Genomic DNA, 16,183 nt, shown 5'->3' on the forward strand with positions numbered 1-16,183 from the left:
ACCTTGGTATCTCCATACCTTGTCCTCTCCTTCGGTGAAGCCCTTCAATCTTCCTTCTTTGACAAGGCGCAAGGTTTCGTGAAAGTTGGGGTCGGAACTCTGTGCCTTAGTTATTTATTCTTTGAATTGACTTGCCACTGTTAGGTGGTTCAGACGTATGCTTTTTGGAGCGAGGGTGACTTGTAAGTTCATGTCTCTGAAATTCCTTATCAACTCTGCCTCTTTTATCATCAGCCATGATGCCTTGAGTACCTTCCGACTCAGAGCGTCAGCCACCAAGTTAGCCTTTCCTGGGTGGTAATTTAGAACAAAGTCATAATCTTTAAGAAACTCCATCCACCTCCTTTGTCGCATGTTGAGTTCCTTCTGGTCGAACGGGTACTTTAAGCTCTTATGATCGGAGAATACTTGAAACCCTAACTCCGTACAAATGATGCCTCCATGTCTTCAGCGCAAATACTATCGCGGCTAGTTCGAGGTCATGAGTTGGATAGTTGGCTTCGTGGGTCTTCAGTTGTCTTGACGCATACGCCACTACCTTTTTGAATTGCATTAGTACGCAACCCAATCCTTGTCCTGAGGCGTCGCAGTAAACTTCGAAGGCCATGTCGGGGTTAGGTAAGGCTAGTACTGGGGCGGATGTCAAACGACACTTTAACTCTTGGAAGCTTCTTTCTCGAAGGGTTCCCAGTATTACACGCAAGTGCTCCCTGTGTTCTTCTTCTGTCTTGGAGAAAATCAAAATATCATCTATGAATACCACCACGAAACTTTCGAGGTAAGGTCGAAAAATTCTATTCATGTAGTCCATAAAGACGGCGGGGGCATTGGTCAACCCAAAAGACATTACTGTGAACTCGTAGTGTCCGTATCTCATTCGAAATGCTGTCTTTGGAATGTCTTCCTCTCTTACCCTTATTTGATGATACTCTGATCTCAGGTCGATTTTTGAGAACACTGTTGCACCTTGTAGTTGGTCCATTAAGTCATCTATTCTTGGGAGGGGATACTTGTTCTTCACCATGATTTTGTTGAGTTGCCTATAGTCCACGCAGAGACGCATGCTGCCGTCCTTTTTCTTCACAAACAATACTGGAGCTCCCCAGGGAGAGGCACTTGGTCGGATGAATCCTTTTTGCAGCAGCTCCTCTAGTTGGTTCTTCAGTTCAGTGAGTTCCAATGGAGCCATCCGGTAAGGGGCTATGGAGATTGGCCCTGTCCCAGGCATCAATTCTATGGAAAACTCAACCTCTCGTGTTGGGGGAAACGAGGGTATATCTTCGGGAAAGACATCTGAAAAGTCGTGTACTACTGGTATCTCACAGAACTCCTGATGGGAGTCTGCTTTTACCGAATTTAGCAAGGCATATTCTTGCCTCGTACTGGTGTCTTCGGAGGATCTTGGAAGGTCACATGTGTCTCGTATGGATTGAGAAGGGAAGATGGCTTTTCTCTCAAAACAATCTAACAAGACTCGGTTTTCGTTGAGCCAGTCCATTCCTAGGATGATGTCTAATCCTACTAAAGGGAGGCACACTAGGTTAGCAAGGTATGATCTACCTGAAATGAGGATGCACACCCTCTGACAGACCTGCTGAGGGCAAAGACTCGTCCTTGACGTTGGGGTGCATCGGCAGAGGGTGGGGGAACTGCTGGACATTCCCTGTTTATGGATAACCATAGGAAGAGGCTTCATTAGTCATATCTCCTAGGATCGACTTTGCTCTGATACCAATAATGTAACACCCTAAGTTCTTATACTATCGTGGAGGTTTTTTTTTAAAATAAAGTGCCACACTTGATTAAGTAAAGAAATGACTAAATCGTTACGCAAGGAAGGGGTAAATGCGTGTAGAGCGGAAAACGAGTGGCGCTAAAACGTTGGGATTTGAATTAAAGTGAAATAAACATCTTAACCATGAGTACGTTTCAAAATACTTATAGGAAACTAAAAGAGGAAAAGAAGCTAACTACGTCCTAAACTAATCTCGTCGAAGAGGCTCCCCTACTTGCATCATTTCCTATCCTTGATCAAGAGTCTTTAGTTATTCACGAATCGAGGTACCAGGGGTCTCCCTCCAACACCCTTTCGCGCAGTGAAGACCCGGTTCCGTTGCGTGGATGAACCAAAACTCGACGGGGTGCCGAGGTGGGAGAATAGGGTACGTATTCCACCTTTGGACTTCCGCAAGGGTTCAATTTCTCCTCTGGATCCGCCTCCATGGTGTCTTCCTTCTGGCCAGGGTCGTCGGATTCCTCTTCCTCGGCCTCGGAGTCGGACTCGAGGTGTACCACCTTAGGTGACCGCTTTCTAGATGTTGAAGCATTCCTATCTAGGAAGGTTATGACGGGCAGCTGGGGTTCTTCTTCCACGGGTTCTCGACCTAAGTGGATAGTCTGAAGCACGGTAGTAGTGGTCGCAACTACCCACGCGTGCTTTGAGGGGTCATACTCAGAAGTTACCCTCGGGGGGCACTGCGTCGTCTCTATCTGCTGTGCCATGTTCCTCTGGAGATAGTATGGGAAAAGAAAGGGAGTGAGAACCTAACGTCTCAGTAGGAGTGCTATGTAACACCTCCATATCCATCTCCAGCCCACGTGCGGGATTTTAAAAACAAGCGTATAACATGGCATGTAATATGCATCTTCTTTTTTTGTAAAACACGTGTGTAAAAGAAAGGGAAAACATATAGGAAAATAGAAGGATAACATCAACATAATAATAATTAAATCTAAGGAAAACATAAAACTCAAGCTTTCATTCGTGCCTTCTTTCTTTCTTAATTTATAACTTATATGGAGGGTATTGAGCTCAAACCGGTATAAGTGGGAGTTCCCTTCCCTTACCGAAGGTTTTTATCCTAAACGTTTTGGCGATCACCTTCCCTTACCGAAGGATCATCTCGATCGATCACCTTCCCTTACCGAAGGATCATTCCCTCAGTTTAATTTACACTCAAGGTTATTTAGACATACACAAGAAGGGAGTTATATCAACAAAGATATATTATTAATATAAAATTGATGGGATAGTCTCCTTCCCTTACCGAAGGTTCTTATCCCAAAGGTTTGTCGATCACCTTCCCTTACCGAAGGATCATTCCCTCAGTTCTTTAACAAGTACGGTTATTTAGGCATATACAAGAATGAATCATGCGAGAGGAGAGGCATATATCATGATAAAATAAGCATGTTTGAATAAGATTTTATACGAAAGTAAGTACTCTCGTCCCTAGAGGGGTATAAAATAAATGTACATTATAAAAAAATAGGATATTAATTAGCTGAATAAAACATTTATAAGAAAACATGTACTCTTGACCATAAGAAGATAATGATATAATGTAAAAAGTATAATCTAAGTGCATATAGTAAGAAAGTGAGTTTTTGAAATACTTGGATTAGATATTATAAGAAGTATGTACCCTTGATCTTTAAAATAAAGGAGCAATAATAATATAAGGGGTCATTTAGTTGCATATAATAAAATAGGGTTCCTTTGAACAAGATATAAAAAGGAGCATGTACTCTCAATATTAAAGGATTAATAATAATGTAACGGTATCAAAGGTCATGTAAGGGCACATAGTAAAATTAGGGAATGTTAAATAATTTAATAAAACGTTATAAAGGGGCATGTACTCTCAACATAAAAGGAATAATAATAATGTAACGGTATCAAAGGTCATGTAAGGGCACATAGTAAAATTAGGGAATGTTAAATAATTTAATAAAACGTTATAAAGGGGCATGTACTCTCAACATAAAAGGAATAGTGATTAAAGGGTCATGTAAATGCACATAGAAAAGATATGGGATACATATTAATGGATTCAAGAGGGTGTAATGGTTCAACCTAAACCCGACCCCGCCCCGCCCCGTTAAAACCCACCCCGGTGCGGGGGCGGGTAATTACTCGTCCCGAGCGGGTAGGGACGGGGTGGGTACCCGCGGGTTCGGGTAGTGTTGCCACCCCTACGTGTTACCCAATCAATTGAACTCATGTCTAGCAATATGGGTTTTTACAATTCAATCGATTGGTTATGTTACCCAATCGATTGGCTTACGCTATTAGAATGATATATCAAAATCTAATCGATTGGAATCATAATACAATTGATTGAAGTTTGTACGGATTAATGGTATTTTCAAATTCAATCGATTGGTATTATAATATAATTGATTAAAATGTGACGTGAAATAAGGTTTTTTTTTCTGCATTCAATCGATTGATGGTATAATACAATCGATTGAATTTTCATCTGCCCTGTATATTATGCCAGATAACTATCCGTGTTCAACCTCCCTCTCTTTTTTAAACATAACTCCATTTCTACATAACATCTCCTCTCTCTCTAAATCCAGAAAACTTCTATCTTCATCTTCTTCAATCTCATCAACACCCGTTTTGAACTACATATATATATTAATCCTCGTCCAAATTCTTACAAAATTCACCGAATAAATATCCCTAAAATGGCGAGAACTAAAAATACAAATGAGATATAAAGATAATATTAGTAATCTAGATAAATTACAATACTTTAGTTATTGAGTATTTATTTGTTAGGTTTAATGGATGTACTTTTTTAATTATTTTGCAGTGACTTCTTAAATACATATTTTCTACTTTATGGCTTTACAATTTTATAAATAGTTCTATGCACTATATACATATCTTACTTTAAAAGAACTCATATTTTTATGATAAAGTAATGTCATTTTTATTTATTATTTTAACAATAGTATCATACAAATATTATAACTTATGAATTATATTTTATGATAAAAAAACAAGATAAAGAATCTTTCGAGCCATAATAATTTTTTTAAAACAAATTCTCTTCTTTATATTTGTAAGGTGTATTTTAAACTTATTAAGGTCTAAATTCAGAAGAGATTTCAACTAATAGGGATTAAACAAAATCTCTTTACCCTAGCTATAATATTCTTACTGCAATTGTGATTGAAATTGTTAAATACAAACTAGAGGATTGAAATTTGGTATTTATTACAATTGTTTATGTTAAATGGTCAAACATTTAAATATAGTTGCAGATTACAAGTTTATTAAGGGTTTGTTTGGGTGAGCTTCTAAGAAAAGATCTTTTTTCGAGTTATTTTTTTTTAAAATATCTTATGAAAAAGTAAAAGTAATTTTATATTTGGGTATCTCATGCAAAAAGATCTTTTTATTTATTAATTATGTTTGGATATAACAATATAAAAGTAATTTTTTGTTTATTTATTACATGAAAAACATCTTTTTTTTAAGGAAAAAAGATCTTTTAAAAAAAGATGTAAATACAGCTTCTCAAAAAAGATGTTTTTCTGATTTTTTTAGTGTTTTTACTTTTTCTATTCGAAATTTGCCAAACACGCTAAAAAATAAAAAAAGATATTTTTTATCAAAATAAGGGTAAAAAACATAAACAAGCAAAGGAGAGAACATTTTAACACAAATAAGCCAAAACAAAATATGATTCATCAATCAATCAAATCACCTTTATATATAGTTCGAACCTACCTGCTTCGAACTCAGTTTACATGTAATTCGAACCATGTAGATTCGAATTACTCACTAACATCCAAAGCCACATAATTCGAATTCAGCTGATTCGAATTACACAGCAACATGTAATTCGAATTAGGTTGATTCGAACTACTTCCATGCACGCCATGCAACGTAATTCAAAGTGGCTTAATTCGAATTACACAAAATGTAGTTCGAACCAGGCTGGATCGAATTATAAAGGAGCAGCGTTGTATATAATCTATTAAAAAAATTTATTAAAAAATTAAAAAATATATATATATTTTATTTCATACATAAAAAAAGCTAACAAAATATTTAATTACGAGACTTCTTTAAAATATTAATAAGCTATCAATTCGAATTCCATACAATACTCTTTTGTCCATTTTTAATACCTCATGAATATTTTTTAATAACTTTATTTAAATTATACTACAAAAAATATTTTATAAAAATTTGTAATGTCCTAATGACTTAGGACATTAAAAAAATACTCTACATAGTCAATAATAATTTAGAAATTAAAGAAAATATATTTTTATCGTGTATTTACTTAAATCACTAGAATATTACAAACTTTTATAATACTCATAACATCTTTTAAGCCATTTTTAAAATTATTTTGCATAGACAAAAAATATTTTTTTGTAGTATAATTTAAATACAATTATTAAAAAATATTTTTAAAAAATATTCATGAGCTATCAAGAATGGGCAGAAGAGTATTGTATAGAATTCGAATTGATAGCTTATTAATATTTTAAAGAAGTCTCGTAATTAAATATTTTGTTAGTTTTTTTTTATGTATGAAATAAAATATATATATATTTTATTTCATACATAAAAAAAGCTAACAAAATATTTAATTACGAGACTTCTTTAAAATATTAATAAGCTATCAATTCGAATTCCATACAATACTCTTTTGTCCATTTTTAATACCTCATGAATATTTTTTAATAACTTTATTTAAATTATACTACAAAAAATATTTTATAAAAATTTGTAATGTCCTAATGACTTAGGACATTAAAAAAATACTCTACATAGTCAATAATAATTTAGAAATTAAAGAAAATATATTTTTATCGTGTATTTACTTAAATCACTAGAATATTACAAACTTTTATAATACTCATAACATCTTTTAAGCCATTTTTAAAATTATTTTGCATAGACAAAAAATATTTTTTTGTAGTATAATTTAAATACAATTATTAAAAAATATTTTTAAAAAATATTCATGAGCTATCAAGAATGGGCAGAAGAGTATTGTATAGAATTCGAATTGATAGCTTATTAATATTTTAAAGAAGTCTCGTAATTAAATATTTTGTTAGTTTTTTTTTATGTATGAAATAAAATATATATATATTTTTTAATTTTTTAATAAATTTTTTTAATAGATTATATACAACTCTCCATTATAATTCGATCCAGCCTGGTTCGAACTACATTTTGTATAATTCGAATTAAGCCACCTCGAATTACGATTGCATGGCGTACATGGAAGTAGTTCGAATCAACCTAATTCGAATTACATGTTGCTGTGTAATTCGAATCAGCTGAATTCGAATTATATGCTGTTCGGTAGGTCGGTTACTAAACCGTTCGGGTTGTGATCCGAGATGATGATTGGGGCTCGCCGAGTCGTGGACTGTCGGCCAGCGGAGTGCGAGGTCCCGAGTACTTCGAGTGAGAGAGAGGGGGGGGTGCCACTTGCAAAGACACTCCGACGCGCGTGTCCGAGGTCGTTGTGGGGCATGTGTCCGGTTCGGGTGGCGTCCAGGTCGGGTCGACCCGCAAGGACTTTGGGCCAGGCCGTAACAGTGCCCCAACGCGCCAGTGATGTTCGTGGGAGACATCGATGGCGCGTGATTTCCTCGTTCGTGTGTTGTCGCCAGATCAGTTGTTCGCGGGGGTGACGTGCTCCCTGCGCGCGTGTCTCTTGGTTGCCAAGGCGACCGTTTCGTCGCTTCGTTCTTCGCGCTGAGCATTGAATGCTCATAATGGGTTACTAAAATCCCGCGTGCAAAGACCTTTTTACCCCTGGCCTCTTCGCGCTTCGTGCAGCGGTTTTTAAACAGTTTCTTATTTCTTTTGTTCCCACTTTTGCTATTCCCACTTTCTTTTCTCCCTGATATCCAAATTTCCTCCGTTTCAAGCGTCTTTGTGCCTCTTCAACCACTTGTTTGAGGTTCTTTGTGCTTCTCCAACCACTTTCAAGTTCCTTCGATTAATTCAGGTATTTCTAGAATCCTTCTCTTTTCTGTTCTATTCTTGCGTGCTTGTTGTATGTGTTTGTTTCACCATTTTTACTGTTATGTTGCTATATGGCTTTCTGACGATAGGTAGAGTATTAGGGCAGGGGTACCATTCCAGGGTAGATTTTTAGGTGGGTTGCTTGGTCCATACTTTGATCTTAACTGTTCAGTAGGATGAATTATAGTTTCTGGATATTTTTCGGGCTCCCGATCTCGTAGACTAACGGAGTGGTACCCCGCTGTAGGTATGCCTCGTGTCGTCTCCCGGGCTTCCCCCTCCGCGGCCAGCTATGATCCGTACGCCTGGGTAACCTCGGATGTAAAGGATTCGCCAAACTAGATGGATCTGGCGGAATTGACGGAGTTCCGGCAGGCCAGGTACTTGTGCGGGGGAACAGACGAAGAGGCCAATTATGAGACCTTCGTGCCTGCCCCCCATGAGCGGCTTTACGAGGTCAATCTTCACTCTCCCCGGATTGCCGACTGGATTTGGTTTTACAAATCCATGTTCACCCAGGTTGGGGTTCGCCTTCCGTTTTCCGAGTTCCAGATGTCACTCTTAAATCGGATATCCGTGTCTCCGTCGCAGCTCCACCCAAACAATTGGGCTTCTATCCGCTGTTTTGAGATGGTGTGCGAGTATCTCGAGCTGCCGGTGTCGGTGGATGTCTTCCTTTTCTTCTTCAACCTTACCAATCCTTCCAAACAAGGGAAGGCGAGGAAAGGGTTCCTTTCTTTCCGGTCTGCCCAGGGTAGGAGAATCTTTGGTGTGTTCGAGGATTCCTACCACGGGTTTAAAGATAAGTTTTTCAAAGTCCGTCCCGTTAGAGGTCGGCATCCCTTTTGGTTATCCTTGGAGGGAGAGCGCCTCATCCCCATCATCCCCAGCTTTGGGGCGGGGTCAAATCCTTTTATTAAGGTAACGTATAAGAGGATGTCCTCGGTAGATAAGCAAATAGCCGATGTGCTATTTGCTCTTTTTGAGAAGAACCCCGTGAACCCTCATCTCCTTATGGGTGAACGGGAGGCCGCCAGGAGCTATATCCGTGAGATTTCTTGTTTTGTATTTTTGTGATGTTTATTATTCTTTATTTTATCTGATCTAACGGCTAATGTGTTTGTCCGTTTGTTGCAGTGGAGATGTCTGCTACAGTGACGGGTCTTGAGAACCTGATGAAGACCTTCTTCGAAGAAAGTGATGACGAGAAGGCCGCGGAGAAGGATGCCGGGAAATCGGCTGGACCCTCCGAGGAGAAGGAGAACCAGACTAAGGCACCTCCCCAGGATACCGAGATGATGGGTGAGAACCAAGAGGGGGCGCACGCTTCTCCCCCTCCCGAGGTCATCGTTGGCGGGCACTCGCCCTCTGTCCCTCCAGAAGACGATGATGTGGAGCACATCCACACCCCTAAGAGGCGGAGGGCGTCTTCGAGCCCGGAGGGGGCTCTCACCATCATGGAGAGGAATTTTGATGCCACAACTTTTATTGACTCGCAGCTGATTCCTGGGACAGAGGAGCATTTCCACGGTACCGATCTTGCCGGGCAGGCGAGATGGATGTATCGAACTTTGCTCCGGGGGGCCGTGATAGCTCGAAAGGCTGAATTCGAGTTGTCGAGAATGCAGTCCCTTCGGAGGAAGCTCGAGTCCTCTGCCAAGGCAAACAATGACTTCAAGGTGCAGGTTGAGCTGCTTCAGAGCCAGTTGTCCGAGATGGGGGAGAAACTCAAGGCGTCCGAGGAAAAGGCGACGTCTGCCGAGGAAAAATTGAAGGCTTCCGACGAGACGGTGGCCCGTTTAGCTGAGCGGGAGATGACCTTGGGGAGCCAGCTGAACGCCGCTCAGGGTTGGGTAGCGGTCATGGAGAAAGAGCGTGACCAAGCCGTGTCGTTGGCTAAAGCCGTTAAAGTCGAGGTCGAGGAGCTCCGGAAGAAGCTGAAAGCGACCAAAGAGCAAGGGAAGAGTGCGATTTCTATGACTGAAGATGCTCTGAAAGCCCAAGTGAAGATCGTAGCTCCCGACTTCGACACATCGGCTATTGGGGTCTTCAAAATGATCCAAGACGGCAAGATTGTCGACATGCCTAGGAAGTGACTCCTTTTAACTTAGACATTTTGATGTAGATTTGTTGAACGTTTGTTGCGTGTCTTGTAATTTGACACTTCCGTAACGTTTATGTTAGGTTGGTCGTTTGGCCGAGTGGCCGTTAATATCTTTCGCCTTGCTCGTCGTATTATTTTCGTTAACGCTTTTTCGTGATGGGCTTATTGCTTGTGCCCGTTTTGTCGTCTTTATGTTGGTAACGAGTCGGACCGATTTGATCGTGTTGTCGCCGAGTTAATTGTGGCTATGGTCTATTTGGCTCCCGGGGTGATCAGTCCCGGGCTGCCGTTTTAGGACGCAATTGTTGTGAAACGCGTATTGGGAAGTAACGGATAAGTAGGAGGATGTTTTGACAAGTGAGAATTAGTCATCAGCTAGGCAAGCTCGTTAATATGGCAAGTATTCAATAAGAGTAAATGGCTAAAAAGTGACTAAAAATTAACATGTTAACATAGCAAGCATACATAAGTCCGTTAAGGCTCCTGGTCGGTTTACCCGAGTCAGGAGTAGAATCTTCTTAGGTTACCTGCGTTCCATGTTCTAGGAATTTCTTTGCCGTCAACTCTCTCGAGCTTGTAGGCACCCTTGCCAAGCACCTCTCTAATTCTGTAGGGACTTTCCCAATTTGCCGCCAGCTTTCCTTCCCTAGGAGTCGGCAGACCGACGTCGTTGCGTCGCAGGACGAGGTCTCTTTCTCCAAAATCCCTCCTAAGGACTCTAACGTTGTAGCGCAGGGCTATTCTTTGCTTCAATGCCGCTTCTGACAAATGGGCCATCTCCCTCGTCTCCTCAACTAGGTCCTTTTCTACCGCTTCGTCCACACCTGCGAGCAGTAGCCGCGGGCTCGGTTCACCGATTTCGACGGGTATCACGACGTCGACCCCGTATGTTAGGAGAAAAGGGGTTTCCCCCGTAGCGCTTTGCTCGGTTGTTCGGTAGGACCACAGGACCGAAGCGACCTCGTCGGCCCATGCGCCTTTTTTGTTGTCTAGGCGCTTCTTGAGGCCGAGTAGGATGATCTTGTTTGCGGACTCCACTTGTCCGTTCGTCTGGGGTGTTCCACTGAGGAAAAGTTTTGTTTTACCCCTAGGCCGGTGAGGAACTCTGTGAATTTCTTGTCAGTGAATTGTGTTCCGTTATCCGAGATGACGATATCCGGGATCCCGAATCGGGTTATCACCTGTCTTCACATGAATTTCCTGCAATTAGAGGAGGATATGCTGGCTAGTGGTTCGGCCTCTATCCATTTGGTGTAGTAGTCGATGGCCACTATGAGATACTTGACTTGTCCTGGGCCAACCGGGAAGGGTCCTAGGAGGTCGATTCCCCATTGAGCGAAAGGTCGTGTGGTCGTCAGAAGGCTCAGTTCAGAGGCCGGCGCCTTGTGAAAATTGGCGTTTTGTTGACACTTTACGCACTTTCTAACGAATTCCTTGGAGTCCTTCATCATTGATGGCCAATAGTATCCAGCTCGGATGAGCTTCCTTGCTAGGGCTTTGCCCCCGATATGGTGGCCGCAGCATCCCTCGTGGACTTCTCTAAGTACGTAGTCCGTCTGGTCGGGATGCAAGCACTTCAATAGGGGCTGGCTGAGCCCCTTTCTGAACAGCTGTCCTTGTATGATTGCATATCTAGCCGCCTCCCTTCTCAATGTTTTGGCAGCCTTCTCGTCGTCAGGCAATTTGCCGAGCTCCAGGAAGTTTATAATGGGGTCCAACCACGAGGGGCTTAACTCCGTCAGATGGAGGGCGACCGTTGGCTCCTTCGCCATGCCCTGAATGAGAGACCGGTTACCCGCCCCTGGCTTTGTGCTCGCTAGTTTGGACAGGAGGTCCGCCCGTGTGTTCCTTTCTCTTGGGACGTGTTGGATCGTGACCTCTTGGAACTGATTTGTCATTTCTTTAACCTTTTCCAAGTATTTTTGTAGGAGGGGGTCCCGGGCTTGGTCGCTTCCGTTTATCTGTGAGGTGACGACCTGTGAATCACTGCATACGTCGACCTTCGACGCCCCGACTTCCCGCGCTAGCATTAGTCCGCTTAAGAGAGCTTTATATTCCGCTTGATTGTTCGACACAGGGAACTTGAACTTGGTCGATTGCTCATATATGATTCCTGCCGGGCTTTCTAAGATGACTCCTGCTCCCCCAGACGTTTGGTTGGAGGCCCCGTCCACGTGGAGCCTCCACCGTGTTCCCGTTTCCTCGGGGGGATCACCCGTTACCTCAACCAAAAAGTCTGCCATTGCCTGGGCCTTGATTGCGTGTCGGGGCTTGTACTGCAAGTCGTATTGGGAAAGCTCGATGGCCCAGGTCATCATCCTACCAGCCAAATTAGGTTTTTGTAGTACTTGGCGAATTGCCTGGTCCGTCCTCACGACTATACGGTGACTCTGGAAGTATTGCCTTAACCTTCGGGAGGAAGTTAGGAGTGTAAATGCCAGCTTTTCCAGTTTGCTGTACCTCAGCTCGGCTCCTTGCAGAGCCCTACTGACGAAGTAGACCGGCTGCTGAGTTTTCCCTTCTTCTCTTACAAGCACCGCTGCGAGCGCTTCCTCTGTTACTGCCAGGTAGAGGTAGAGTGATTCTCCGGCCTTGGGCTTCCCGAGCACAGGAGGCGCTGCTAGGATCTCCTTGAAGTGGTTGAATGCCTCCTCGCACGCCGGGGTCCATTCGAATGCTATTCCCTTTTTCATCAGATTGAAGAAGGGTAGGGCTTTTGCTGCCGATGCACCGAGAAAACGGGATAAAGCCGTCAGCCTTCCGGCCAATCGTTGGACGTCTTTGATACAACCTGGGATCTTCATCTGGAGAATCGCTTGGCACTTCTCGGGGTTTGCTTCTACCCCTCTTTGGGTGATCATGAATCCCAGGAACTTCCCGGCCTCCATAGCAAAGGCGCATTTGAGCGGGTTAAGCCTCATGCCGTGTTGCCGGAGGGACGCAAATACGCCCCCCAGGTCGCTCAGGAGATCGTCTGGTCGTGTGGTTTTGGCGAGAATGTCGTCCACGTAGACTTCCACTGTCTTGCCTATTAGTTCACTGAATATCTTGTTCATCAATCTCTGGTATGTGGCGCTAGCATTTTTTAGACCAAATGGCATTACTTTGTAGCAATAGGTCCCTCCTGGCGTTATGAATGCCGTTTTTTCCTCGTCGGGTCGGTGCATCAGTATCTGGTTGTACCCAGAATAGGCGTCCATTAAACTCAGATACCGGTACCCCGCCGCTGCGTCGACGAGTGCGTCAATATTGGGCAGGGGGTAGCAGTCCTTAGGACATGCCTTATTGAGGTCAAAGTAGTCTACATACATTCTCCACCTCCCATTATGTTTCTTCACCAAAACTACGTTCGACAGCCAGGTCGAGTAGTCCAATTCTCGGATGAACCCCGCTTCAAGGAGGCTGGCCGCCTGCCTGGCCACCTCCTCTGCCCTTTCTTGCGACATCTTTCTCTTCCTTTGGGCCACTGGCCTGGCTTCTGGTTTGACGGCCAGATGGTGTGACATGAGTTGGGGATCTATTCCTGGCATGTCGGCTGGCGTCCAAGCGAAGAGGTCGGCATTGGCTCTGATCATCTCCATCAGAGGCTCCTTCAATTCATGGGGAAGGTTTCTGTTTATAAACGTGAACTTCTCGTCCCCCTCACCAACCCTGAATTTCTCCTGAAGCTTCTTTGGACTTTTTCCTGAGAGAGAGGCTGGCGTGGTCGCAGGCGACCGCCGTTTCCAAGTCTCCTCTGATGGATCCTACGGATCCGTCATCAGCAACAAACTTCATCACGAGCAGCTTCGTACTAATGGAGGCTCCCAGGTCGTTGATGGTTTTCCTCCCGAAGATAATATTGTAAGCTGTAGAATCTCGTAAGATTACAAAATCGGCCATCACAGTCCTTCGCTTTTGCCCTTGCCCCACGGAGGTCGGGAGCGAGATGATTCCATCGGGCTTGATGAAGTGGTCTCTCAATCCTACCACACCGTGTTGGTGGGTCGCCAGATCGGTATCTCGTAGTCCTAGGGCATCAAAGACAATCCGAAACATGATGTTCGAGTCTGCCCCCCGTATCCACCAGGATCCGCTTGTCGAGACCGGTTCCGACCCTGGCCGTGATGACCATGGGGGGACTTTCTGGCATCTCATCGAATCATTGGTCTCCGGGGCCAAAGGAAATGGATGGGAGTACCCGAGAACTTCTGGCGGACGAGGAGGAGACTGCAAGGACCTTGGCGTCTTTTTTCTGTGCTGATTTCGACCTTGGGGCGGAGTTTCTCGCTGTTACTACGTTCACCACCGTGAGACCGTGGTCGTCCCTCTCTGGTTCTCGGCGTTGTCTTGCCGCCCGGGAGTTGTCTTCGCCTTCATGATCCCGATTGCGTCTCCTCGGCTCCCTTATAAGGTGGGAGAAATCGGCAAGTTTTCCGTCCCTAATTGCCTGCTCCAGGGCGTCCTTTAGGTCGAAGCAGTCTTGGGTTTTGTGTCCGTATCCCTTATGATATTCGCAGTAGAGGCTCTTGTCTCCACCCGTCCTGCCCTTCAGAGGTCGGGGTTTCGTCAGTATCCCCTTCTCTGCTATCTGTTGGTAGACTTCCGTGATCGGTGCCGTGAGGGGGGTGTAATTGGTGAATTCCTGATTCGGGGGAATGGCTTCGAGGCTTTGCTCGGGCCGCTGTCCCTGGCGTGTTCCCTTGTTTTCTCTCTGCCTTCGTGGTGCCGGGCTTGGTTGTAGGCGGGCTGCCGTTTATTGGCAGCCACGACCCGGCTTACTTCCTCGTCGTTGATATACTCCTTAGCCACGCACTGGATCTCCTGCATTGTCCAGACTGGCTTTGTAGTAAGGTGCTTCCTGAAGTCCTCATTCAGGAGCCCATTCGTCAAGCATAAACTCGCCACCGAGTCTGTCAAACCGTCAATTTCCAAGCACTCGTCGTTGAAACGGTCCAAGTATTTCTGGGTCGGCTCCCCGGCTCTTTGGGTCACCCCTAGCAGATTGATCGGGTGCTTGGCTTTTGCGATCCTGGTTGTGAATTGAGCCAGGAAGGCATGGCTGATGTCGGAGAATTGGGTCACCAAGCCCTGCGGGAGGTTATTGAACCACCGTATTGCAGGCCCCGCCAGAGTAACCGGGAAGGCGCGACATCTTACCTCATCTCCTACTCCTTCTAAGTTCATCCTGGCCTCGAAGGCCGTTAGATGCTCCAGGGGATCCTGCGTTCCATCATACCTCATGTCCGTTGGCTTGTCAAATGTCAAAATGAGCCGGACCTCGAGTATGGAGCGGTGGAATGGGGTGGCCCCTATTATCACGTGTCCCCGGGTGTTCGTTCTCTCTTCGCCCTTCGCCGGACGAGCGTATTCGTCCTCTCGGTTTGTGGTACGCCGCCCTTCGTACCTGGCGTAAATGACGGGGTCATGGCGCCTTCTCGCGCGCCCTCTTTCCCCGGTGCTTTCTGACTCGCCCTGAGGGCTAGGTGTGCGCTGGGAGCGGCTCCTGGAGCGAGAGCGTGAGTGACTCTGTTCCGGGGTGCGCTGGTCGCGTTCTCTGTCTGCTAACCGGCGCTCTAAGTCTTGCATTCTATGGCGTAACTCTTGCATTATTCTGGCGTGGTTGTCGCCAGTCCCCCCGAAGGGGCGTCTCTCGTGTGCCTGGGTCGTGTCCCTCGGGGGAGATCTCGGATGTTGTCGGGTTCCCGTCCCGGCGACGTCGCCTCCGGGTACGGCTTCTTGGTTTGCCTCCGTTTCGACTAGCATGAAGTCCATGGACGAGTTCCCACAGACGACGCCAATGTTCGATAGGTCGGCTACCGGACGGTTCGGGTTGCGATCCGGAATGATGGTAGGGGCTCGTCAGGTCGTGGACTGCCGGTCAACGATACGCGAGGTCCCGAATACTTCGTATGGAAAGGAGGGGGGTGCCACCTGCAAAGACACTCCAACGCTCTTGTCAGTAAATGTGCAGGTGGAAAGGGTAGTGTGATACGTGACGTACCTTGGGGGAAGAGCAAGTCTTCCCCTTATATACCTGTCAGAGGTGGGCCCGTCCAGAATAGGCCCATGTTCCCAGAGACGTTGTCCCCCAGCAGCACATGAGCTGTCCTGGACGCGTGTCCGAGTCGGTTGCGGGGCGTCTATCCGGATCGGGTGGTGTTCGGGTCGGCCGGCCCGTGGAGGTTCTAGGCCAGGCCGTAACAATTTTAAATCCGTTTTATTTAGCCGGAAAACCTACTCACTTTGCCACCCCTAATAAAAGATAATAATAATATTATTACTTCTATTTACCAATATCA

The 16,183-nt window shown here is 44.7% G+C and overlaps 2 protein-coding genes and 1 long non-coding RNA gene across 3 annotated transcripts in view; 1 reads left to right on the plus strand and 2 right to left on the minus strand.

Annotated features, from left to right (window-relative positions):
- LOC110270342 overlaps positions 1-4,953 on the plus strand; it is a 10,071-nt gene extending 5,118 nt beyond the window's left edge. Inside the window, exon 3 of the long non-coding RNA XR_002359774.1 lies at positions 4,941-4,953. This is a non-coding gene — a long non-coding RNA (uncharacterized LOC110270342). The remainder of the gene's footprint in view (positions 1-4,940) is intronic.
- Positions 10,404-13,432, minus strand: LOC107633619. Its single transcript, XM_016337225.1, has 3 exons — positions 13,086-13,432; positions 11,450-12,977; positions 10,404-10,952 (listed from the first exon to the last, which is right to left on the minus strand). The coding sequence occupies exons 1-3, from the start codon at positions 13,430-13,432 to the stop codon at positions 10,404-10,406; spliced, it is 2,424 nt and encodes an 807-aa protein (XP_016192711.1).
- On the minus strand, positions 14,044-15,491 carry LOC107633618. Its single transcript, XM_016337224.1, has 3 exons — positions 14,995-15,491; positions 14,664-14,913; positions 14,044-14,526 (listed from the first exon to the last, which is right to left on the minus strand). The coding sequence occupies exons 1-3, from the start codon at positions 15,489-15,491 to the stop codon at positions 14,044-14,046; spliced, it is 1,230 nt and encodes a 409-aa protein (XP_016192710.1).

This window comes from Arachis ipaensis, chromosome B03, assembly GCF_000816755.2.
Source record: "Arachis ipaensis cultivar K30076 chromosome B03, Araip1.1, whole genome shotgun sequence".
Taxonomy (NCBI): domain Eukaryota; kingdom Viridiplantae; phylum Streptophyta; class Magnoliopsida; order Fabales; family Fabaceae; genus Arachis; species Arachis ipaensis.